Source organism: Ursus maritimus, unplaced genomic scaffold, assembly GCF_017311325.1.
Source record: "Ursus maritimus isolate PB19 unplaced genomic scaffold, ASM1731132v1 scaffold_1, whole genome shotgun sequence".
In the NCBI taxonomy this organism is placed as follows: Eukaryota; Metazoa; Chordata; class Mammalia; order Carnivora; family Ursidae; genus Ursus; species Ursus maritimus.
In genome coordinates, this window is record NW_024423343.1 from 36,485,771 (window position 1) to 36,513,023 (window position 27,253).

The following is a 27,253-nucleotide window of genomic DNA, read 5'->3' on the forward strand; positions in this document are numbered from 1 at the left end:
TCTTCTTAGGCCACTATTTCCACCATTCCCACCTCTAGACTCTTAGCTGAAATGCAATGAACTGCCTAAGTAGCAAATTCTACAGGAAGAAATGCATTTACAATGATTTCATAACCATGCTTCTCTTGTCTAAAGCAGCCCTTAGGCAAGAATTATTTTCTTGTTTTTCTAGGTGTCTAATTTTGGCCTCAGATAACCTAAGAAGTTTTTGCAATGCAATTTTATTACTGGAAACAATTTCATTATAGGAGAATATTAAGCAACTGGTGGAGTGAAGTCAAAAGGTCAGTATGCACATATAAACCACTTTCCTAGCTTACAATTCTGCCTGCTTATATTCAGCAAATTCTGAAGTAGCAAAATAGACTCAGTAGAAATACTAAAATATTTTTAAATTATCTTATATTAGCATTTTTAATTATTTCCTCCAAAAACATTTGTGCTGACTTTGATGTTTGCAGTACACAAAATATTTTCAAAGCACTGGTTCTGGGGTTTACAAGATGGCTAATAATGAATCTTTGTCTTCTTCCTCTCTTAAGTGAAATGATCTCTTAATATCATTTGATACACCATAAATCCTTACCTGTTTAAACCCATGTGATCATGGTATACATAATCTTTGGAAAACAGATATGTCTACCCATACTCACACTCAGGTAAACAATTTCCAGAATATTAGTCATGTCTGATCTCCCTTCCTGACTGATCAGAGGTCTTCCAGGTTCAGGCACTGGACAGGGTACAATAGTTCCCTACCCAGGTATAAAACTGAAGAATTGATCTCCCACAAAGCCACAGGAACAAGGGAAGGAGAACCAGATCCAAAGGAAAGGAAGATCAGACAAAGGAGACTGCACTAGTTGGAGAAGCAGTTAGTGAACAAACCCATGAGTCAGGAGCATGGGTTTAACGAAACATCTACTAAAGCTGAAGAAGAGCCACTGGGGCCCCAGTCACTTTAGAAAAAGCAAGAGTGCTAGATTTTTCAAGAGAAATCATCTTTGCTATCCAAAATTTTACAACTGAGAGTCACCCAGGGTTTGGGTCTCCCACCAAAGCCCTGCCAAAAATTTCTGAGGATTCCTTAGATGTGTAGAGGGTAAGGATGGGGCAGAACTTGCATTCTCAAAGTCAGTTCAACTCCTACTTTCATAGCCTTGTCTGTCCTCCACCATTTGACCCAATCTCACATAAAGCTTCCATGAATATGAGAGACTTTGTCGATTATTTAAAGAGAGATATAAAAGGAGTTTATACAAGAGCAAAGCAAACAATTTCAAATTGAACACTGAGCATCTCTTCTTAAGTTATCTTTTGGCCATCTTACACTGGACTATTTCCACAGGTCCCTTCACCCTGCTTTGCAGCATCTGCAAGCTTCTCTCTCCTCTCTTTCTCTATTTACCTCCTTGAAAAGAGCACAACAAACTGCCCTCCTTATAACAGGATGTCAACTTATCCTTTCTCCTCTGCAACCTTGGGTCTAGCCTCCAACATATTCCCATTTCACTTTGTGCCTCTAAGTAAATTATCAAGCTATTTTTACAAATAGAGTTTCTCCCTCCCTTCAGAACTTGGATGATAGTTGTTAAGATATGGATTTAGCTTCTAATTCCCATTTCACAAGACTGAAGTGGAATAATTTGTCCCTAAATGGAGCTAATAAGGAGAAATGAATTTGGGTAGGTTTCCACTCCATGATTTGAGAACGGGGCAGCCTGAACTAGGGAGTGACTCCACATGCTCATTTACAAGTTTGGGCATCTGAATCCAGTCCAGGAACTATTCTCAGCTTCTTCTCTGATCTCTCAAGTTGTAGGAACTGACCCTCCTTTTTCAGAAACAAATCTGACTTTTGGTTCATCAGAGAAGGCACTCATAGGCCAATGTTGATTATCTTTGAAATCTCAGGTAAGTCCCCTATGATCCCACATTCCACACTGTACCAACCTGGCTTATAGGAACTCTTGCCTCTGGAACCTCTCCTCACCCCAGCATACAGAGAAGCAGGAGATCTTTCTACGAAGACAGGTTCCAAATCTGGTCTGATTCTGCTAAAACCACAGATGACACTGGCTCATGAGAAAAAGCAAAAAGGCAAAGGGACAAAAACTAGAAATCCAGACAGGTCTTAGGAGATCAAATTAATATTCCTTTGCCTTGGGTATCACAAGGAATTCAACACAGCTTACACCAAAAACCTTCTGCCCTTTGGGATTCATTTGACCAGTTAAATATTTTATGATAATCTAATTGGGACATAATCTTTAACCACCGGTTATTTGATATTCCCTACATAATGTAATCTGAAGACACATCACCCACCAAAATGATAAATAGGCTTGAAATATAAAAGTCGGCAGTTCACTCAACGTTCATTGATTAATTCAACAAATGTTTATTGAGGGTCTACCATATGCCCACCAGTTCAAGCTCACAGGTTTTCTAGAAAGCTCTTGCCATGACTGTGTTTACACATTTAAAAAGCCACACACTTACAGGAGAGGTTACCATTTCCAAGATGCATGTGAAATCTACATGAACAATAGTCCTTTCCTCGCCAGCTATCACAACAGGCCTGTCAAAGGAGCAAGGTATAGGTTCACCCTTGTTCCCACTCTCTTTCCCTAAAACACATCCGGTTCTTAACTGTTTTTAAAGGCATCTTTGAGTTAACAAAACCAAAATAAAAGCTTTTTTTGTTTTTCCCCAAAACTGTTTCTTATCCCAATGTTCACAGTTAATGGTGTCACCTTTCACCCAGTTAAAAGGCAGCCTTAGAATCACAGCTGGTGCTCCCTCTCTCTCACTTCTCATATCCAATCCACCAGCAAGTCCCCTTCTGTTCTACCCAAAATCCCATCCACCATCCTGCATCCCATTTTTCACCATACCTACCCCTACTGCCTAAACAGAGCCAACATCACTTTTAACCTAGACAATTGTAACATTTTCTAACAGGTCTCCTCATTCACTCTTACCCCCTTACAAAATCCATTCTATCATCTAAAAACTAAACCCAGGTATGTCCTCTGCTTCTCAATGGCTTCCCATCACACTTGAAATAAAATCTTAACTTCACACAGTTACAAAGGGCATGTATCCATCATTTCAGTTTTGGCTGCTCATCAGAAACACATAAAGAGCTTTTAAAAATACCTAAGTGCCATCCAGATTAATTAAATCAAAGTCTCTGGAGGTAGACTCCAGTGTTGGTTTGTTGTTGTTGTTGTTGTGTTGTTGTTGTTGTTATTGTTTTTAAGTGTGCTTTCAGAGTAGAGGACCCCTGCTCTCCATGCCTTCCTCTCTGATTTCATCTCTTGCCCCTGTCCCCTCCATTCATTACTAACCTCACTAGCCTTTCTGTTTTCTTTAAACCACAGTTTCTTTGCTTTACCTGGGAAGCTCTTCATTCCCACGCTCCACCCCCCACCACTGACCATCTTCATCTCACTGGTTCCTTCTCATCATTCAGTTCTCTACCCAAATATATTACCTCTTCCAAGGCTTTCTGAGTCCACCTAATAACCTACACCAGTGGTAGTCTCTGCAGCAGCAACAGCAACATCTGACACCTTTTTAAAAATGTAAATTTCCAGGCCCCACATCAGGCCCCTATTAAATCAGAAACTCTGAAGGAGAGAGCACAGCAATCTTAATGTTTTAATAAGTCCTACAGGTGATTCTGATGCACACTAAAGTTTGAGAAGCACTATTGGTTGTGTGTGTGTAATGTGTGTACATATGTATATATTTATCTGACTACCTCCACCCTTCCATTCTTTTTTTTTTTTTAAGATTTATTTATTTATTTATTTGACAGAGAGAGCGAGCACAAACAGGGGGAGCAGCAGTGAGAGAGGGAGAAGCAGACTCCCCACTGAGCAGGGAGCCGGATGCAGGGCTGATCCCAGGACCGATCCCAGGACCCCTCCCAGGACCCCAGGATCATGACCTGAGCCAAAGGCAGATGCTTAACCAACTGAGCCACCCAGGCACCCCCACCCTTCTACTCTGTATTACCCGACTTTACCTCCCTCACAGCAGCCATCTGAAATTTTTCTTTAATTTTTTAAATTGTCTGTCCCTTACCCCACCCAGAATAAGCTCCATGGAAACTTAATGTTCACTCTTATATGCCCAATGATTAGAGTAGTATCTGACACATAGTAAGTACTCAATAAATATTTATTGAACAAATGAACCCCAAAACAAACCAATCTAGTCCCTTTCTCCCCCAGAAGCTCTAAGGGTTTGGTTTGGTTTCCTCTAGAGTCAGGGCCCCTGAGGAAGATGTATACAGGGATCTATAGTAGAAGGTCTCAGAAAACAATATCAAAATCAAACCAAATGGCCACACACAAGCAAACTCTAGCTCTTCAGAAGGGAGGTTTTTTTAATGTTGAACATGTTTGGCCCATATGAATGTGAAGTAATTGCTATGTATGACTAATGCACAGCTGGAAGGCCTCATTAAATCTCAGGTAACCTGCCAAGGCATTTTTCCAAGGAAACAAAAAGGCAAGGAAAGAGCACTCAAGAAAATATATTGAAAGCAGAGATAAGGAGGGAGCTGGGCACTCAGGTCAGAAGCCAAAATAATCCCAAATCCCACCCCCAAAGGATATTCTCCCTTGGCTCAGGACCATGCAAATGGTGGTTTTCTGTTCATACGTGTGCCTCCTCCCACTCTACCCATACCATCGTTCCCAATAAATGAAAAATATCTTTTGTTTGGGGGTGCCTGGGTGGCGCAATCGTTAAGCATCTGCCTTCAGCTCAGGGCGTGATCCCGGAGTCCTGGGATCGAGCCCCATGTCAGGCTCTTCTGCTGGGAGCCTGCTTCTTCCTCTCCACTCCGCCTGCTTGTGTTCCCTCTCTCACTGACTGTCTCTCTCTGTCAAATAAATAAATAAAATCTTAAAAAAAAAAAAGAAAAATATCTTTTGTTTGATTTAATTTTCTCTAAATGTTAGTGAAGCACTTTGCAGATCTTTCCATTTGTAACATCTTTTTCTGTGAATGGCCTGTAGTTTTCTTTTAGGCTGTTTGCCATTTTCCAGTTAATTGGCAATTAAATTTACTCTTATGTATCATATGTATCATATGGGCTGTCATTATTTTTCCTAGTTTGCATTTCACTCTTGACTTTGTTTTGACGACTCCTCCCTCAGTCACAACTCAAATTTTTATTTAGTAAAATGTACACATCTTTTGTGTTAATGTTTCTGATTTCATGTCAATAAATAGAAAAGCTTCCTCTACATCAAATACATTGAAATATTCACCTATACCTCCTATCTGTACTTCTGTGGCTCTTTTTTTTTTTTTAGGTTTAACTCTTTGATCCATCTGGAGTTAATTTTGAGTGAAGAATGAGGAAAGGTTCTGGGGCATCTGGGTGGCTCAGTCTTTGGCTTTTGTCATGATCTCAGGGTCCTGGAATCAAGCCCTAAGCCTGCTTCTCCCTCTCCCTTTGCTCCTCTCCACCACTCACGCTCTCTCTCTCTCTCTCAAATAAATAAATAAAATCTTTTTATAAATTTAAAAATTTTTTAAAAGAATGAAGAAAGGTTCTAATACTATTTTTTTGTCCGAATAATAAGTCCATTTGGGAAACTTTATAACCTCAGCATTTAGCACAGTAAAACTGTACATAGTTGGTGCTGAATTTCTATTAAATTATTGGAAGGGCTATGAAGCTACAAAAGAACTATGGATCACACACAACAACAGATTCCAATAAAACATGTCTGCATTATGACTTTAATGTGGCATTAATGTATACTGACGTATATTTTAATAACTAAGTAGACAAGTATTAACCAATGCAAATTTGGTTATCACTAGTGCTAATTGCAAGAGTGACAATAACTACTGTTTATCAAGCACTTACTATGCTTCACACGCTCTAAGTGCCTTAAATACGTTAACTTACTTAATCCTCAAAACAAGCCTAGGAGGAGATTCTATTCTTATCTTAATTTTACAGATGAGAATACAGAGGCACCAAGAGATGAAGAAACTTGTTCAAAGTCCCATGACTAGCATCTGGCAGATTCACACTCGGACGCAGAAGCACTGCGAATTCTATGCCTTAACCACTATGTTATCCTGTCTTGCAGATCATTGGTGACCACAAAATAGAAAAAACAACAGGATGTTTTTGCTATTAACATCTAAAAGGTATACACATTTTATTAGGACATTCTATGTTTCTAATTCTGTATTTCTAATCTGAAAATTGAATCTATATACACCCATCCCCACCCTCACCCAACCTCCCCCCAGAACCACCTTCCTTAGAGCTCAATATTACCTTTGGCTACAATTATCTGATAAAGGACCTATGAGGGTCCAACACAAGGTAACTCAACACTTGATCTATATCTCCCCTAACCCACATTGCTTCACATCTTTTAAGTTTAAAATCTTACCACAAATTACTGTAATTTCCAAGCATGCCCTGATCTGAAATGTATGTACTACAGAGCTGCACTGAATAATCTGGTCTATATAGCAAAGTCAAAAATTCCTTCTCAGCATCTTATGCTATAAGTTAGGTTTCTAAAGATTTAGACAATATTATTCAAAATAGTATTAACAACAACAGGTGTCATTTTGTAACTCTAGCTTTTATTTAGAAAAATGAGTAGAACTTCTGGTTTCATGAGGGCAACATAAAGGCATTTTTGCTCCCTTCTGCTCTCAAAATTCTGAAACCACAAAGACGACAGGAAACAAAAACACAAACTACAACTTTGGTGAAATGAAGAAGTGACTATAATCCAACATTTGAAGATGGAAAGCAGATGGAGGGAACATTTTAGCAGAGAGGAGAAAAGTCAAGCCAATGACTACAAGAAGCAAGCCAATTTGCCCCTGGAAATGCTTACGAAATGGAGATGCTGGGTACTTTGGAAGACGAAAGTAAGGGCAATTGCTAAAATGAAGGGATTTTTAGACTCTTTCAGTCACTGGTGGGCTGCAGCTGGTTTGTACCAGCTTGCAAGAGTGAACTCTGCAGTGACCTCACATTGGTAGCTTGAAATCAACTATGGTGTGAATATTTGGAAAAGGTGGCAAATGCTACAAATCAGAGTTCTGTTTTGTTTTGATTTTTTTTTAGAGAGCTAGTTGTTAAATATTTACCAGCCCACCACAGCTCCCAAGTCCTAACCGTCAGCATCCACAAGAAATCTGAGGTTTATTTTCCAGAGAAAGCAAATGACGGGGGTTTCAGACTCAGGCACAGCAGTCACTTAAGAGGGCAAGTGAAAGGTACAATGCTGAAAACGAGTGTAATATGTGAAAATCTGTACAATGCTCACAGAGAATGCCTTCAAGTTGCATTCCCCTTGTCAAGAGATTGAGGATCCTTCTCTGGCGAAACAAAACTGCCCAAGAGAAAAGATTTATGTATAATGATATTTTGTGGGTGGGTAGGCCCCTCAACAAAAGATCTAGCTAACTCATCTGATCATCCTGCAGTGAATTAGTCCACTTGGACATGCAAAGTCAAAAAATTCATTTCCCAAACACACTTTTTCAAGAAGCCACTACAAGTTATGCATTACCAAAACCAAAAAATAAACTAAAAAGGAAGAGGACGTGCATTTAGAAAACAAGGAGAGAGGCAGTGGGCCCTCCCTGAGTGACAGCTGTGCCTCAGACCCTGTGAACACAGTGCACACTGGGGCAGGAGGCAGAGGACTCTAAGAAGCAGGGAAAAAAAGGGAGTTGGTAAATTATCTGGCTGCTTGAGCATACAGAATACTGTATTGGGGGATATTTTGCAGAACTGTTAGAGGATATTGGAAGACATAGCATTCCAAGAACATTAAAGGGGAAAAAATGAGGCAATTATTAACTCCAGCTAAAAATAACAAAAATAAGAAAAGAGATGCAGTCACATAGGAGATCACTCCACTGTGGAAAGCACTGACATAGTCATAAGAAGATACTGGGAAAAGATGTTACTAAAAATTTAGACATAATAAGTTATATAAGGAGGAAGTAAAGTTTTTTACTTTACTACATAAACCAAATTATTTAGTGCAGTTTTGTAGTATACACATTTCAAATCAGGGCAGGCTTGGAAATAACAGCAATTTCTGTGGGATTTTGAACTTAAAGAGGAGGTATAAGTAAGTAAAGATCCTCATATAGCCTAATAGAAAGTAAAAATGATTAATCAAGAGGCATATTATTTTCAAATAAGGAAGTAAATACCAGAATAAATGGCTAAAAATATTGAAGTGGTTCTGCTAGTAAGTGAAAGAAGGCAGTAAGAGAAGAGAAAAAAGAATATTGTTTTTTGTCATTTGCTCTATAAAAATATTTGACTTAATAATTTTCATATAATACTGTCACCATAATTTTTTAATTTAAATAATTAAGAAAAAAAGGAATAAAGAAAAATAAAATACTTCATAAATTATGGGCAACTCCAGAGAATGTGGCAATTATTCTGAGACTTCTAGTAATAATGGGATTCCTGCATTGCAACAAGACAAATTTCCAAATTGGGAGAGATCTGTTTAAAACATCTTGCAGTAAACTGAGTATCCATCATCAGGTACTATAGTCAAAGCCGTAGTTATGGATCATTAGACAAGAGTACTTGTGATAACTATGTCAAGGATAAATTAGGAAGATTCATCTTCTGATCTTAGCTTTTGGGGGAGGCCAGAATCTTTATTAGGACAACCATACTATTCATCAAATGTTCATAATAGATCAAATTTATGTATCCTTTTTGTATTTCCAATTTTGTTTTCTAAAGAAGATGGAAAAAATTTTTCTCTTTATAGTTTTCTTCATACTTTTTATTTCCTGCTTTGAAATGCCAATCTAACTTCTAGAAAAGGAAATTGATTTCATAATTAGAGGAAATTACTGAGGGGGGAGGTTTAGAGTGGTAAAAACAAGAGCCCCAAAGCTTAATGGTAAGGAAGAAATACATTGTTCTTTCTGGAATTTTGGTGGGGAAAAGACTGAGAAACTCAATGGTATCAGGTGTTATGGGGGGAAGAATTTTCCAGATAGGGGAAATCTGTGTTGTTCAAAGGCAAAGATAAATGATGCAATTGAAGAAAGGAATGGAATAGGCTGGTGATGGGTAGTAAGGAGGGCACATATTGCATGGTTATACGCAACTAATGAATCATGGAACTTTACATCAAAAAACAGGGACGTACTGTATGGTGACTAACATAATATAATAAAAAATATTATTAAAAAGAAAGAAAGAGAAAAGAAAAGGGAAGGGAAGGGAAGGGAAGGGAAGGGAAGGGAAGGGAAGGGAAGGAAAGGAAAGGAAAGGAAAGGAAAGGAAAGGAAAAAAATGTTAGATGGTGGTATGAAGGGAAATTAAAGACGAAAATGGATAGGGGCACCTGCATTGCTCAGTTGGTTAAGCGTTTGACTTCAGCTCAGGTCATGCTCTCCAGCCTGGCTTTTGGGTCCCTGCTCAGCGGGGAGTCTGCTTATCCCTCTCCCTCTGCCCCTCCCCCTCCTCCTGCTCTGCACTCCCTCTCTCTATCAAATAAATAAATTAATTTTTAAAAAAAGATGAAAATGGATAAAATGAAAAGCAAAAGTAGAGTTTACTTTTTGATCAGGGAGCCCTTTCCTGTGAATATCAAAGCAAGATGGTAACTAGAGACATGTTTCTGAGATAACCAAAAGGGAACATGAGGGGTATTTTCAGAATCACCTTACTTTCGAGTGAAAGGAAGAACCCAGTCATCTTCTGAGGAGACAGTTACAACTGGAAACTTAGAAGAGTGGAAGGAATTGAGAACAATCATTTTCCAAGAACGGACGACTACGAGTCCCCAAAGACCATTCCTGGACCAGCGAAAAACTGGCCACACCAAGAATCACCCAGGAGAGGGTCAAACAAAGATTCCACATTCTCATCCTCAGAAACTCTGATTCAATAGGTCCAGGATGAAACTGAGGGATCAATTTTTAAAGGTGTCCCAAGACATCTTTATGAGTAGTTAAGTCTGGAAGCCACTGGATGGTGATCCCCAAGATACAGATAAAACAGTATTAAAGGCACAAGTGAACCAAAGTGCAAATGTTTGCCAAGAGCCATATCTATGAGGTTTTTGTATTTCCTCCATCAGCAAAAGGCAGAGAGAGAGAAAATAGAACCGTGAGGGCTAATAATCCATACAACAACTGAGAATTACAGCAGCGTTGAGTTGCTGACCAAATCTCACTTCCTGGTTCCATGAGGAAAATGATTAAAACTGAAACACAAAACCTCATTTCTCATTCTTTTTTATTCAGTCAATTTTTAACCAAAAGTAGCTCCCTTCCTTGAGAAAAGCACTACCTCACTCTACGTGGACACTTGTATCCCAGGTCAGGCCTCAGTTTGAATAAAAAAACAAAAAACAAAAAACATACTCTTTGGTTCCTCAGTTTGGGGTCTTTGCTTGTGAATTTCTGCACTCTTAAGTGTTCTTAAATGAGGTATCTATTCTTATTGATATCCTTAGGTCTAGTTTAATGTCAGCCCTTGGAATTCTTGTAGTTCCAGCAAGACATGGGTACCCCAAAACTTTAGAAAGTGACTACGTACTGCACATTTATAATGATAATTGGGGTTTTTTTGTTTGTTTGTTTTGTTTTACTTAAAAGCTCACTTCCTCAGATCTCTGTCAGAAATCAACAGAAAGGACAAATAAAAATCAACTCTGCTCCTGGAACAGTATATTTATATAGTTCAAATGATGTTTTTGTGATCTTAAATACTGCTTCTAAAGCTACATAATTCAGTCAAAATGGAAATTACAGTACTTAAAAACAGCTTTCAAAAAAAACTGAAACCAAAAATATTATTAAGGTGCAATGGGAAAGACAGTGTAACATAGCACGATAGAAATGGTCTTTTATCATTGAAACAATAATACTGTTTCCTCACCCAAGTGCAGCCTTCTTTTAAGCCCAGAGAGTAAAGTAATGTACACATAATCAATTAAAGCAAGTTACAAAGGCAGCTGATCCATGACTTCATAAAATAATCTCTGTCACAGTAGTGCATTCTGGGAAGCAGCCAGCTGTTGTCAAGCTGTAATGAAAAATGCCAGATAAGTGGCTTCACTTCAAAACACAGAAATTGGCCTGATTAAATCAATGGATTTCTATCAGATTTTGATATCATCTGGAAAGGAAAATCCAGCCTCCTTCTGAAAGCCAAAACACATCATTTCTTTAATCAAGAAATTTCCTCACTAGAAATAGGTAAAAGGGATTAAGAGGTACAAACTTCCAGTTATACAATAAATAAGTCACAGAGATGAAAAGTACAGCATTGGGAATATAGTCAATAATATTTTAATAATGTTGTATGGAGATAGATGGTGACTGCACTTATCGTGGAGAGCTTTGAGCAAGGTACAGAATTGTCAAATCACTATGTTGTACACCTGAAACTAATACAACGTTGTATGTCAATTATACTTCAATAATAAAAAAAATTTAAATAAACTTTGCATTTGCGGAAAGGGAAATTCTGTGATCTAAAAAAGAATAAAGTTTAAAAAAAGTTACATTTAAAATAATTCCTCACTAAAAGTTATGACATTTTAGTCAACTTAATCATTAAAGTGTCAGTTACCTAACTTCATTGGCTTTCTGAGTATTATGCCCAAGTTGCTTAGATTTATTTTCATTAAGCAGAAAGACACAGTAAGTCTAATGCAAAACTATATTGCAAACCTCATGCTTGACATTTGAAACTATACCACCTTAGAAGTATTTAGCTCTTTTTTTAGACCTGAATACTACTTTGTTGAATTTATATCTTTCATAATAAAGGAGCTGTGTTTTTTATGAATTTTCAAAGAAAAAATTTAGAGAAAGATAAGAAATATACTTGCATTTACACAGTTAAGAAATACAACCCTTAGGACAGTGGGGTTCAAACCTGGCCATATATTTAAGTCACCAGGGAGCTTTTAGAAACTAACAATACCCCATCCCACACAGATCAAATCAAATTAAATCAAATCAAATCAAACCCTCAGAGGGTTTGATTTGCCTAAGTATTGGTGTTTTTGACTTTTTTAAAGCTACCCAGGGGATTCTAATGGAGCCAGTTTTGGATTAGAAGATGTGGTCCATATATACAATGTAATATTACTCAGCTATCAGAAAGAATGAGTTCTCAACATTTGCTGCAACATGGACGGCACTGGAGGAGATAATGCTAAGTGAAATAAGTCAAGCAGAGAAAGACAACTATCATATGATTTCTCTCATCTATGGAACATAAGAACTAGGAAGATCGGTAGGGGAAGAAAGGGATAAAGAAAGGGGGGGTAATCAGAGGGGGAATGAAGCATGAGAGACTATGGACTATGGGAAACAAACTGAGAGCTTCAGAGGGGAGGGGGTGGGGGAATGGGACAGACTGGTGATGGGTAGTAAGGAAGGCACGTATTGCATGGTGCACTGGGTGTTATACGCAGCTAATGAATCATCGAACTTTACATCAGAAACCAGGGATGTACTGTATGGTGACTAACATAATATAATAAAAAAACATTAAAATTAAAAAAAATAAAAAAATTTTTTTAAATGAGGTCATGGGGGTGGGCCCTAAGCCTTATAAAAATAGGGAAGAAAATTAGAAAGAGGAGATTAGGTACAGACAGGTACAGAGGCAAAACCATGTGAAGGAACAGGAAAGAAAGGACTACCATCTACAAGCCAAGAAGAGAGGCCTCAGAAGAAACCAACCCTCAGACACCTTGATCTCTGACTTCTGGCCTTCAGAATCATGAGAAGATAAATCATAGGAAATAAACAAACAATTGTGAGCCACCTAGACTATGATGCTTTGTTATGGCAGTCCTAGTGAACTAATACAGCGCCCATCCCCAGAATTCTGATTTCATAGGCACGGATGTACCAGGGATCAGCACCCAGGGTTAAGGCCATAGCTTTAGGTATCCTAAAGTCTGACTTCACCTATTCTCTACTTGATGTTAACTTGAAAGGGCAGCCACTCACACTTTGTAACACCTCTCCACTAAAGCTATTTAGTGAATATAACCAAGAAATGGAATTGAAAATTAAGTTTTTAATTTTATTGAGGACTTTGTTCCATGTAGTTAAGAACTCCCACAAGAAAGACTCTCTTTCTTTCCTCTGTTTCCAACACCATCAGCAGAAGGTGAATATTTTTTCCTTATGGGAGTGATATATTTGTTTCCTATCATCCACAGATAGTTTTCAAATATTCTTATATCTATTTATACTCCAAGCTCCTAAAGAGTCTCCCTAAAAGAACAAGGTATGTGTTCCCCTGGCCCTCTCCCTCCTACCTGCTGCTGGAAGATAGTAACAAGTAGAGTCTGGGGTCCAAAATAGAAACCATGTTTTGACAATAGTAGAACAGACCATTAGCTGAAAACTCCCACCTAGATTAAATATTACTTGGGAGAGAATTAAATGTCTATATTGGTTGAAATACTCTATTTTGGAGACACCACATTTACAGTGGTGTGGCTTATCCCAGTTGTAACCATTGTGTGGAGAAGAGTTTGAAGAAAGAAAAACATGGAAGTTAGCTTTTTTTTTTGTCTGACATCTTAGCAAGGTTGCAGGGGTGGCCACTGCTGTCTGAGCTTCATGATACCACCCAAGGACAAGAAGAAGAAAAATGCCAGAAAATCAGCCAAAAAAGACAAGGACCCAGTGAACAAACCTGGGGGCAAGGCCAAAAAGAAGAAGTGGTCCAAAGACAAAGTTCAGGACGCGATCAATAACCTGGTCTTGTTTAACAAACCAACATGTGATAAACTCTACAAGGAAATTCCCAACTATAAGCTTATAAGCCTAGCTGTTGTTTCTGAGAGATTAAAGATTCAAGGTCCCCTGGCCAGGGCAGCCCTTCAGGAGCTCCTTAGTGAAGGACTTATCAAACTGGTTTCAAAGCACAGAACTCAAGTAATTTACACCAAAAACACCAAGGGTGGAGATGCCCCAGCTGCTGGTGAAGATGCATGAACAGATCCCACCAACTGTACATTTTGAAAAATAAAACTTCATTAAATTTTTTAATAAAAGTAAAACATGGAAGTTATTAAATCAGTTAGGAAGTTACTACAGAAGTCCAGGCTCAGGAGTTGTTGGCTTGGAGGTGGGGTTGGGAAGTTGGTGGAATAAAGGTATACTTTGGGGTGATGGGTTACTAGGTGATGGGGATTAAGGAGTGCACTTGTGATGAGCACCAAATGTTGTACAGAAATGTTGAATCATGATATTATACACCTAAAACTAATATTACACTGCATGTTAACTAACTGGAATTTTTTAAAAAATATTTTATTTATTTGACAGAGAGAGAAAGAGAGAGAGCACAAGCAGGGGGAGTGGCAGGCAGAGGGAGAGGGAGAAGCAGGCTCCCTACAGAGCAGGGGAGCCCGATGTGGGACTTGATGCCAGGACCCCGGGATCATGACCTGAGCCAAAGGCAGTCGCTTAATCCACTGAGCCACCCAGGTGCCCAACTAACTGGAATTTAAATAAAAACTTTTAAATAAAAAGGTACTCTTTGGAAGTACAATCAAGGTGAACTGATGATGCACTAAATGTGGAGGGAGTCGTCAAAGATGGCTCCCAAGGTTCTAAGAAGATAGAGGCATTATTTACTTATGAAGAACAGAAGAGAAGCATATTTCTAGGGGAAGATTAAGAAATTGAAACATGTAAAATTTGAGATATCTGTGAGACATAAACATGGAGCTGTCACATCAGAATTGAAGGGATGAGTCTGAAATTCAAACAAGTTTGTTCCAGAGGTAATTTGAAAGTAACTTCTCTATTCATCATGAGCCTTGGAATCATTGCCCAACTCATCCCCAGTACAGAGTGCAAAACAAGCACAGCCATCCAAATACCACCCTAAATTCTTAGGGAACAGTATAGGGCACCAAGTTGATCATTCCTCCACAAGGAAAAATCATAATTCTTTTGATCTTTCTATTGGTTTTATTTTACAGCCTCTTCCCTTTGGGGCTAATTGACTTTAATAAATTCTTTAATCCTTATATCAAACATTGATTGATTTCTATTTAATCTTTCATTGTAATTGTGTATATTTTATGTGTGTTTTCAAAATTCTATGTCGAAAGTTTATTTCTAACATGCCCTTATCCAAACAGTCTCTGCAATATTTAGATGCCAAAATGGCAGAGAACATCATAGGTTGCTTGATGACAGCAATCTGTAAAAGGAGCTGGTAAAGGAGGTAAGACAAGGAGAGAAAAGGGCTTTATAAAATTTTATCCAGCGGTCACAATTTTAACTTATGCCTCTTTTATCTAAAAGTACTCATTCAAATTAGATCAGTCATTTCAGTAGTGCTTTTGAATATGAGAAAGAGAGAGAAAACTTTCCGACTTGATTGCTGTGGTTATAGGAAAGGTGTTGTGGATGTGCATATGCTGCCTTCACAAAGTCAAAAGCATGAACAGTAATATTCCTGGCTCTAAAGAACACTCCCCAGCTGCACATTTATAAACTTCCATGAACTCATTGAAAGTGGGTTCAGGGATCCATTAGGCATTTTATCTTATTATCCCTTGCTAACACTACTTTTAAAAGAGCTGAAGAAAGAAATCCCTTGGAAGACCACTTCCTGTCCATTTATATCCTAGAAGGGATCCTAACAAAAATACACCTGCTGGCAAGCCAAATCACTTACCTTGAGATGAGAGAAGGAACAATAAACACATTCATTTTAAAGTATTCATCTTTTAACTACAGGCCACTAGTATTGAACGACAGCTGCCGTAAACTCTAATTGGCTAAGGTGCATTAGAGCCAAAATACTCTCATATTTGCCCTACAGATTTCTGGAAGCATCTCACAGCAAGTACCCTTGCAGCTATAACCATTTTAACCCAGCTTACTCTTCCAGGAAGTTTATTTTAGACTCTGAAATTTAAATACTGTACCAAAAAAAAAAAAAGCACAAAGACTTTACAGAATCATTATATAATGCAGGCTACTGGAACAATGTATAAAGTAAAGAAAAACTATGAACATCAAGAACCTTCTTCCACTTACGCCTTGATTTTAAGTCATTCAGCAGGCCCAGTTCCATTGGTTTCCATCAATCATTATCCATGATGATAACGAACCAGAACAAATAGGCAATTCACCAATTACCCTCATTTTGCCCAAACATCAGAGCCTTTTCCTAACCAATCTACCTAAAGGTTTGCAATTAATCTTTTTATTCTGCTTCCTACCAGCTATGGAGGAATTAATATATAAAAAGGACACAAAGATCAGATGAGAGGCAAAAATAAAAGGAGGAGTAAAAGAGGGCAACTTAGATAATTCCCCAAGTGGATAATGAGCTCCTGAATAATTAAGAATCAGCTAAGAAATGGTGTCCACCCCATTCACTGAATTTTTTAAAAGTTCTCTTTTAAGTCAAGGGCAAGCCCTTTAAATGGCTAGTAACTGCTCCACTCATACATGCTTTATGCCCAGGAGCAGGTACTTTAAAATAGTTCCTTTATTAATTTCTCACTTTTTATACATTGATCCTAAGCCTCACCAAAGAAGGAGAAGGAGAAAACAAAACAAAACCAGCAGACCTGAGCAAATCAGGATATCTTCCCTAGCAGAGGGGCTCTTCCCTTTCTTTTAATGCAGCAAAATGCTTAAAATGCTGTCTTCGATTTCTTCACCATTCCGAACTCCATCTCCTCACCCCACTTTAATATTAACTCAAGGCCACAGTCTCTATGCCTCACTCCAAATCCCTGCAGTGCCTAGAACAGTGTCTTAATCATAATAGGTGACCAGGGAATAGTTCTTGAATTAAACTATATTAAAAACACCTTTCTGCACACGCACGTGCGCACACACACACACACACACATAAATAGTGAATTATCAAGAAAGACAAAAGTATCTAGAAATGAAAAATAACTGTGTCTGGTGTGGCAGAGAGCTGCCTCAGGATAGCAATTCCTAAACCATCACAAGCTAAAGAAAATACCCATATTCTCAGCACAACCCCCTTCCACAGGACCAGAGCACTGAAACTAGCCACATCTCATCAGATTGTGACTCTGTGTAATGCGTTACTGTTGAAGGGCCCTGTGGTCAATATGAGCAGCAAACAGAGAAGTGTGGGGAAGCTCCCAGAAGCCTAAAACAAAGAACTTAGAAATATTTTGAATCCTTTAGTCACACATGTCTTACTCACTCACCATTCAAGAGAATTTATTCTGAAATAGCCCAGTTTTGTTCTATGAAGGATATTTAACAGTCCAGGCATAAGCAAAATTGGGAATATACATGTAAAGTGACCACAGCCCTGTAGTTTCGGTAACTTCCCCGAACATCTTTAACTTCTCCATGTTCCCTGCCTTGTTCAACTGACCCTGTAGTAATAGAAACATTCAACAGAGAATTTTACCATAGTCGTTTGTACCTCATAGTGGCTTTAAACCTGGGAATAAAGGGCTCTGTCCCGTGGTAAAAAGTTCAGTTGGTGAGTTGGTTTGCTAGTTGGTTGGTAGGTAGGTTAGTTGGAGGAGGGCAAGAAGTCCATTCTAATACCCCTAAAAACATACTCAGTAAGGCCATCTCGAAACAGGAAGACAAACTTCACTAGGGCCATTTGTCTAAAGGTACTTGTAGCTTCTGCCATGAAAGGGGAAAAAATGGGTGGCATTTGGGTGGAGAGATTAGTAACGTCATTAAGGACCAGCCTTATAAGTTGCTGAGCCTTATAAGCAACAGCTGAGCCCCTGTAATTCTTCTAGTCCAGGTTAATGACTTTATCCTCTTTAAAAAAATAAAATATCCTCTGAGTAGTATAAATTACAGCAACCACTCCAGACTACTGCTTTGCAGTGACTGGGGCAACAGGGAAGAATAGAACGAAAATGACTTCCACAGGCCTGATCTAAACACTTTTATAGGGACAATGAGAGCCTATTGCTGCTGGCAACAGACACTGCCAAGTCTGTACCTTCCCTTCTGAGACACCACCCACTTTCATTTACCTGTCAAGGTGGCCCTTATTTTCATTCCAGTCATCCATGTGAAATTTAAGAGAACAAGCACAGAATGTGGCTTAGCCCTAAGCCCTCACTTACCTTCCCTGCCAATCTCCAGTCAACCTGTCCCTCATAACCCTGATATCATAGCATCTGCTCTCTCAGAGCTTTGATACGGAATAAAGCGTGAATATCATAAAGAGTAACTTTCTACATAATTCAGCAGACTATCTCTATAGAAAAGGAAATAATAGAAGATACAATAAACCAAATAAACCCTTCCCAGATAGAACAAAAAAACTCTGAAGAACTTTACTCATCCTTCTCCTTTTATAAGAATTTCTATGAGCTACAAATGCAATTAATAAAATGGCAAACACCCCTCAAAACGTGTCCAGGCAGTGCAAAATGTTCTCTAAAAATTATGGAGGCAGATGACCTACTAGATTACAGAACTCAGAAGTTTCTATGTCAGTACTTTGTAGCTCGGCAGGCCTGGCCACTGATACAAACAGCCGTTGATACATATTGATAAACTACAGATCTATGAACATATGTCACTTTTTCTAAGCTTGCAAGGAAATGAAAATTATCAAAGGATAAAGCATAGTAGGAAAAGAAAGTCTCTTTACACAATAAACTATTAGGAAGGAAAATAAAAGACTCAGCTATTTCATTTTATTTTTAACCCCTTAATTTTCACACAAAGTCATTAAATATAAAAGAATCCAAATATCTTTTTCTCAAGATACCTCACCAAATAGCTCAACTGCAAAATATCTAGGTTTAGTTCAGTCACAGAGTTTGCATGTATTCTATTTTGTGAAGAACACATCTGTTGGAGTCGTGTTTCTAACAACCAAAATTGTATGGTTTCTTAAAGCAATGTAGTAATTGAAGATTCTCCTTGACTGATAATTCTCAAAAGCATCTCTTTAAAATATGAGGTTGGGATATGTGGTAAGTCCTATATGCTGAAAGGCCACTATCTTCTCTTTATAAAGGTGTGATCTGGTTAAAAGAACCCAAGTGGCACATATTCCATTTCAAACTGCTTTCAACTACTTTTGCCGCTTTTACCTAAAGCAGTAGTAATGAATTTTTCTTTATTCCAGAAGTTCTATGACTAGTAGTCATTTGCACAAATTACTGCACACTCTTCCATGCAGATTCACCCCCTGGGAATGACCTCCTCTTCTCTCTTACTCAATGAGACATGTTTATTACAGGACAAAAATAGCAAAAGAACAACTTAAGGCAATAAGTTTGATTCGGTAAATGGACTGACATTAGGTATATTGTTTTCTCTTTTTTCCATTATTCTGTAGCCTCACATGATCGACTAGAGAAAGGATGAAAGATGATAAAAGTCAAAGAATGAGAAACAAAGATGGAAAAAGCACACGGAAAAAGTTTTCTGCATCATTTATTTTGCTAATTTCTTAGGCACTGTTTTTACCTTTTCCATGGTTTTTCGTGAGAATTTCCATCTGCCCAGAATCCAAATGCATAGCTTTCCCATCCTCTACTCCAGAATCAAAACATATAAAATGCTCAGCCTTTGATTATTCCTATAAAATATCCTTCAATCACTCACATCCCTTCTACCTAAACTTCTGAAGCTCCTGAAAGCTGACAAGATTAAGAGAAGGAATTTTTACTGAGGATCCCAATGAGTCACTTGAGTCATAGAAATGGCCCAGGCCACATCTGTTAGTCTGCTAATAACAGAGGTGCATCATTTCCAAGTAAAAAATGGGGGTCTTCCTGGCCACAGAGCTAAGAGTAAAAGAGGAGAAGCATCTCCATTCACCAGTAGAGGAACATACTGCCTCATCACCTGGAAGTTGAGCTGTTTCCCCCTGGAGTGTTTATAAAACCACTAATATAAATGTATAAAACTAAAAGGAGGGAAGTATGTATAATAAATGTCACTATGGCACAAATGAAGCCAGAAAATGACTGACTTAGAAACTTTTTCTTTATTTATTCATGAACCTAATTTTAAAACTAAGAATTAAGATGAAGAACAAACATTAGCAATTATAGTATCTCATTTAGTTATTTGACACATGCCCATGCTAAAATGTTCTCCTTTCAGAAAAGTTAAAATTAAAAGAAAAGCGGGGCGCCTGGGTGGCACAGCGGTTAAGCGTCTGCCTTTGGCTCAGGGCATGATCCCGGCGTTATGGGATCGAGCCCCACATCAGGCTCCTCCGCTAGGAGCCTGCTTCTTCCTCTCCCACTCCCCCTGCTTGTGTTCCCTCTCCCGCTGGCTGTCTCTATCCTGTCGAATAAATAAAGAAAATCTTTAAAAAAAAAATTAAAAGAAAAGCATAAAGAAAAAACATCACCAAAGGGGAAAGATATCATTTAGATATATTAAGACAATGACTATGGACATGCTGGTGTATTTTCTCCAGACACTTTTCTAGGTATATTTATTTTTTTGTTATTGTACCCAGATGTGTACACAACTGTGGGTCCTTTACTCCATTTACTGTTGTAACATCTAAGCTATTAACAACTCTTTATAAATATCATGTTCATGAATGAATTTAAACTTGAAATTAAGCAAAAGTAGAGACAGTGACTCATCAGTGATTTAACACACATGCAAAAAAAGAAAGTTCAAAGACACATTTCCATCATTAACACTTCATCATATTGTGTCCATAAATACTTTTCAAACTGTAGGATCTGGTGTAATTTAAGAGAGAAAAAGAGAGTTCCCGTTCAGTGCTTAACAACTTTCAAAAAATAATCTATTTCAGGAATCTTCAGAACTAAAAACCATACCAGTAACAATAATGTTAGCCTGGACTCCACCCAGAACATCGCAAATATTTATCTAAAACATATCTCAAGCATCAGCTAGCATCTATCTTGCTTCTTTAAAAATCTAATGGGGTCAAGAGAATTTTTGTATCAGAAACTGCCTGGAAGCTCCTAACACCTCCTTATAGTTAAGGCTTAATACCAAATAAACATTTACTTGCTTAATGTCACTGAGTACAGAGCCAGGGAGATTTAACCTTGACGGTGAAGCCATTTGTGCTGAATAATAATGTAAATTAGAAAAATGGCTTGTTCAAAATGAACTAATATACCAATCAGTGTGTTTATTGAGCAATGTGAAAGGAAAAACTGACACTTGTATGAAAGGAAGGTCCTGAATCTGTATATCTTTAGCTGAAATATATGCACATAATAACTAGACGCAGACATAGAGCTACACCAATTCAAAAAAATCTCATACCATCAATTGGTATGAATGACCTCTGGTTCCAAATTTAAGCTTAAAATTTGTGCGTTTCTCAAAAAAAATAGGTCCCTTTATGTGCTTTTCCTAAAAGTGAAAAAAAAAACTACACCTTATTTGTTTATTAATTTTCACAAAGCTTGCCATAACTTCACAAATGCTGATTATAAGCACTGGTTTGGGTTATTATTCCCAACAAACTGCACAACTTTAAGTTTTCCATAGTACGCACAGATGTTGGTACTCAAATTATTCTGTCTTAGAAACAGAACCATACCCTGGGAAAAATATTAATATTTCACCCACAGACATTTGAATCGGAAGTCTGACCCATGAAGAAAGATGTCTACTGAGAATCCTCCTCCCAAATAGTCCTTCCAAATGAGCCAGAGAAGTTTGTAAATCTAGAAACCATTATAGCTATTTCTCCAGAATTTTTATAAAGATGCTCTCCAAGCTGACTTACATAATATCTGGATGTTTGCCTTGAAAAAGCTAATTTTCTTCATTACAATGCTCCTTTTGGCCTTCTACCTTTCTTCTTTGTATTACTAGCATTAGCAAAAGGCAGAAGGTTACCCTCAGAATGAGAATGCCAGGACACACCAGCAAATTAATACTTGAAATCTCAAAGACAAGAGACACACAGAAGAAGATGAATACACTGGGGCGGGGCTCAATGCCATTGGCAGCACCAAGATGAGTTTAGCGATAAATGGAGTCAGAATTAAACAACATTGAATTATACAGGGAGAAAGACATTTCCCTTTTGGTTCATTTTTAATCCTGATTACATCATGGAGAACATCTAAGTTTGGTGCCAACTTTTAACACCAATCTAACAGTAGCTGTGATAGATTAAAGATGATTTGTCATTTTTTCGCCTTGATTCTGAACTGGCCTTAGTGACTTCTTAACCAATAGAAAGTGATGAAGGTGTTATGGGACTTCAGAAACTTGGTCATAAGAAGCCCCAGAGTGTCCACCTAGCCCTCTTTGGACAATTACTCTTGGAACCCAGCTGCCATGTGTGAGAAGGACACACCACATAAAGAAGCAATGTGTAAGTGCTGCAGTAAACAGTCCCAGAAGAAGTCTCAGGAAACAGGCAACATTTATTGCCCAACTGAATGAGACAGCCATCATGACATCCAGCCCAATCAAACCTTCAGATGACTCTTCCCCCAGCTGCTGCCTGAAACCGCATGAGAGACCACTAAATGAGAACAATCAGATGACCCAAGTCAACCCACAAAACCATGAGAGGTAGTAATAAAATGTTACTTTAAGCCACTAAATTTGGGGTGGTTTGTTTTGTAGCAACTGATAGCCAGAACACTTCCTGCTCTCCTTTTTCAATAAAAAGAGAATAAGCTCAAGTTTAGCAACTGTTCAGGCCAACAGCAGAATATATAAAAAGACTTTTCTTTTAATCTTGTTTACATTTATGGCAATTGACAGTGAGTTTTTTTTATTTATGGTAATGATTAGAAAGAGAAACTTCATATGAATATATTTAGGTTAGACAAATTTTTAAAATATCAAGTTAATTATAATTTGATTTTGAAAGCTTATAATAAAATACATGATGGTGAATGGCTGACATTTGGGAAACATTACCCAAAAAGATGAAGAATGTTAACATGGGAAGGTCCTAAAGGAAGAAGCTAGGATCAGAAAATGAAAATCTGTTATTTTGTTTAGGAAAGGTGAAATGGCAGTGCAAGATCCAGAAGTGGGCTCAGCCTATGCTTGACATGTTCTGAATCTCTCTAATGAGATATCACCACTTATTCCTGAGTTTTCTTTGCAGGATCCAAAGGCAACTCTGACCTCTCCCACAGGGGTTGGTTGGGGATTCCGTAGCATTGTTGTCCTGATACTGTTTACTCCACGTAAGGTTTTAGAGGTTAAAAAAAGAAAAAATCACAAAATGCCCACAGAAGTTTGACAAGTTATTTGCTGACATGCTGTGAACAGGAAGTTCACACACGTTGTCAAGCAGCAAAGAGGGATCCATAAAGATGAAAGAGAAAACAGGATTCATGAAGATGAGAGAGAAAGCAAAGGCAAACTAAAAGCCCTAACAGGCAGACAACACAGTTTGTAATACAATGAAAGATGACCTTCAAAATAAGATTGACTTTGATTCAGAACATGTTTGGAATACAGAAGAAAAGAAGACAGATGTGCTATGAAAGAAACAACTTTAAATATTATACTTGAGAGCATTTGAGACTAAGCAGAAAAATCAAGTCATTGGTTAGAAGAGAAATCAAAATGAGAAGAGACTCATGGCAAAGGTGTGGGAAAGGTTTGGCAGGAAGTTTTGCAGGCATAGAGGAGGTCACAGTGAGTGGATGAGAAAGAATGAATGACAGAGTGAGTGAGTGAATGGAAAAAATTGTAACTTAAGTAGAACTTGTAGACCATTTACCATTAGTGATGGATGTCCTTGGGCTTTTGTAGTTACAAAATACCAAAAGAGCCTATGATTTCCTCTATATAATACACACTTGAGGAGCGCCTGGGTGGCTCAGTCAGTTAAGGGTCTGCCTTTGGCTCAGGTCATGGTCTCAGGGTCCTGGGATTGAGCCCTGAGTCAGGCTCCCTGCTCAGCAGGGAATCTGCTTCTCCCTATCCCTCCTTCCCCGCCCCTGCTCTTGTCCTCCCTCTCTCTCTCGTACTCTCTCAAATAAATGAATAAAATCTTTAAAAAAAAAAATACACACTTGAAAGATGCGGGTACAGATTCTCCTTGGCTGTGAGTGGCTCCAACACACCAGCCTTGCATTCTCAATGTCATATTTACAATTCGACAGAATTATAAATCAACACACTGCAGAACTTAAGGTCCATTCCCAAATACTGGAAACTGAAAATTTAAATCTGGGAAAGCCAGGAGTCTACTGTATTCACTTGGGAAGAAGTTTCTTCCCAGAAGCTGAACGCTGACGACTGATTAAGCAATCCACTGGCTAGAACTTAGCTACCCCACCCGAAATTCAAGCTAACCAATTTTTCATCCAACTGATTTTTAAAACTTTCCCCAACATACTTTTATAGCATATAAACAAATCCTTCACAACTGTGAAAAATTTATTTTATATTTTCTACTTTATCACTCAAATATTTGCAGATTTTTTTCTAAATGCTTAAATGTTTTCAGTGTGAGAAACTGCATGTGTTGCTCATAATTTCCTAGCCAGTACATTCGTAAATTCATTTTTTAGGAATTATTAAGATTATTAAGAATTATATACCATTCGCAAAAGTTTATCAGGAAAAATCAAGATGGATTCTTAACCTTTTTATTCATAAGCCACTTTTCTACCTTAAAAATAGCTGTTTTATGCTACATGTCAGGATGGCCTACTGCTGTAATTTATTCAACAAATTGGTAGGAAAACCAGAGCTAGAAATTTATATTCCCTTCACTTTATTCTATGTTCAATTCTAGATCATCCCCAATTATTATGGGAACTCTAAATGTTTAATCTGTAAGTGCTCAGAATTTTCAGTCAACCACTTAGGTCCTCAGAATATGAATATTTTTCTACTTATGACCCACAAAATGAGATGCATGTCTAACTGAGCTGCCGCCTGCCCCACAGTGACAGTCAGGTCAGCATAGTACTTGACAGTGTGGCTCTGGAATCAGCCTCAGCTCTGTGGGACCTGCAGTAAAGAGCATAAGACCTCTGTGCTTCAGTTTCCTTGTTTATAAAGTGTTGACAATGCTCATGGGGTTGTTGTGAGAACTAAATAGAATGACATGTGTCACATACATCACACAATGCATTGCTGAGTAAGCACTCTATACATTTTAGCTGCTACTCTTGTTGTTGTTATTAGAATTTACTACAACCAAAAGTGACTCAAATCTATAAGGTGAATATATCAGAGCGCCCTTCACTGTCAATACCAATGAAGAGTCACCTGAAAAGATCTTTGTAATATAACTGCTTTCAATTCCCAGCAATTAAGAATTTATCCATCATCCTGTGCTTGGTATCTCTATCGGTGCCCAGAATTCTGTATAGAGGGTGCTTTCCTCACATCACACAGCCCAAATGCAAAGGGGGAAAAATATAGAAACATAAAATATAGAGATAATAATGCAAGATTGCATAACTGTTAAATTATAAAATAACAACTTCAACATTTGTAGAAATTCTAAGATCAGTGTAGGCCAGAGAAGTCAGTTGATATTTTAGAAAAGATACACAACTTCTATTAGACGCTCCAAGAAGTGCATTTCATGTGGAAAGACAGTATGATCGAAAGTACACAGTGGGAACAAGAATGGAGCATGCATAAAAATTAAGTGACAAAAATGGAGAGATCTTGGTTGGTAAGTACAGGTATGATTCTTCAAAGCATAAGCTAAAGGAATATTTGTTTGTTTAACAAATTAAAATTCTACTTATATTTTTATTTTCAACTTCTACCTGTTTAAATTAAATTGCCTTTATTAGAAGCTTACATCTGTAAGAATTAAATATGAGTGTGTTTTCTGCATGCCAATATTGATAACCAAGGCATTCTTACCACATCTAAAATCTTTTTGCACCCCCAAACTTTGAAAAGGACCCCAATTACCCAATTACTAAAGGTGCCTCTTATTTTTGTATTTCATAATTTCCATGCCATTATAACACTCAACAAAGATAGATGCCTCACATAATCTGAGTGTCCCCCTAAAATTCATACGCTGAAACCTAACACCCAATGTGATGGTATTTGTAGGTGGTGCCTTTGGGACGCAATCAAGTCAAGAGGGCAAAGTCCTCATGAATGGGATTATTGCCCTTTAAAAAGGGGGCCCCAACGAGCTCCCTCATCCCTTTGCCCTATGAGGTTATAGCAAGAAGACTGCTTTCTATGAGCCAGGAAGCTGCCTTTTACCAGGCATCAAATCTGCCCACACCTTGATCTCGGACTTCCTAGCTTCCAGAACTGTGAGAAGTAAATTACTGTTGTTTGTAAGCCACCTAGTTTATGGTATTCTCTTAGAGCCATCCAAACGGACTAAGACATTTGCTACTGTTCAATATAAACCAACTTTTCAGAAGAAATATAATTACTAGATACCAAAGGCATAAATATAACTTCCATTTCATTTCTATATCCTTTTTCATTAAGCTGGGAAGTTAAACTGCTCATAAATCAAAATACAAAGGGCTTATATGCTTTGGTTTGCAATGAACATTAAATTGGCTTGCAAATAATGCTGGATATTCTTCCAATTTTGGAAAGTACCTGCAAGAAATTTATAGAAAATATCCCAACTCATTACACTCTTAGAGATATATATTCTTCTAGAGGGCACAAGACGATAGCAGGTGTATCTTTTTATACCAAATATTGTCCATAATAACTACAATAATGTGAATATGCATGACCTATGTGAGCAACCTTAGATACTTTATCATATTTTATTGTACATTTATTCTAGTCTATAATCATTTCATTAATTTCAATTACTTCACTTAGCAGAAATGTTACAAGAAAGTGAAGCAGTCAATTGGTTGTTAATAATTTTTCAAAAGATTGGGGATACTATTTCAGGAGCTAGAAAAATAATACTAATTTTCAATTCCAAGAAAGAAATCTCAGTCTTCCTCAGGTGCTCTGTCCTCTGTCTGTCACTGGTGTAGCATCTCATTCTAGAGTGTGGTGTCCAATTTCCTCATGTTTCACAAACCACTCAACATACAAAGCACTAGCAGGAAAGATGATATAAGCGAGCCTCCCAGGGAGCATTCTGAGACAGTCGGTGGAAAAGTTGTTTCTGCAACACTACCCTATAGGAAGAGCTGTACTATTCTCAACAGCATTGTGCTTCATATATTACACTCAAAAGTATAATTTGAGAGACCAACAACAAATTTTGAGTTACAGAACCAAAAACACCAAAGGATAAACGAGAATCCAG

The 27,253-nt window shown here is 37.8% G+C and overlaps 2 protein-coding genes across 2 annotated transcripts in view; one reads left to right on the plus strand and one right to left on the minus strand.

Annotated features, from left to right (window-relative positions):
• The window catches only part of PLCL1 (phospholipase C like 1 (inactive)), a 320,359-nt gene that overhangs the window by 191,318 nt on the left and 101,788 nt on the right, over positions 1 to 27,253 (minus strand). The gene's annotated exons all lie outside the window — the stretch shown is intronic.
• On the plus strand, positions 13,642 to 14,080 carry LOC103659941 (40S ribosomal protein S25-like). The gene has a single exon (XM_040642341.1). The coding sequence runs from the start codon at positions 13,657 to 13,659 to the stop codon at positions 14,032 to 14,034; it is 378 nt and encodes a 125-aa protein (XP_040498275.1). The 5' UTR covers positions 13,642 to 13,656; the 3' UTR covers positions 14,035 to 14,080.

Excerpts from the sequence above, each read along its gene's own strand:
- LOC103659941 (XM_040642341.1), top strand. The coding sequence starts at position 13,657 with ATGATACCACCCAAGGACAAGAAGAAGAAAAATGCCAGAAAATCAGCC.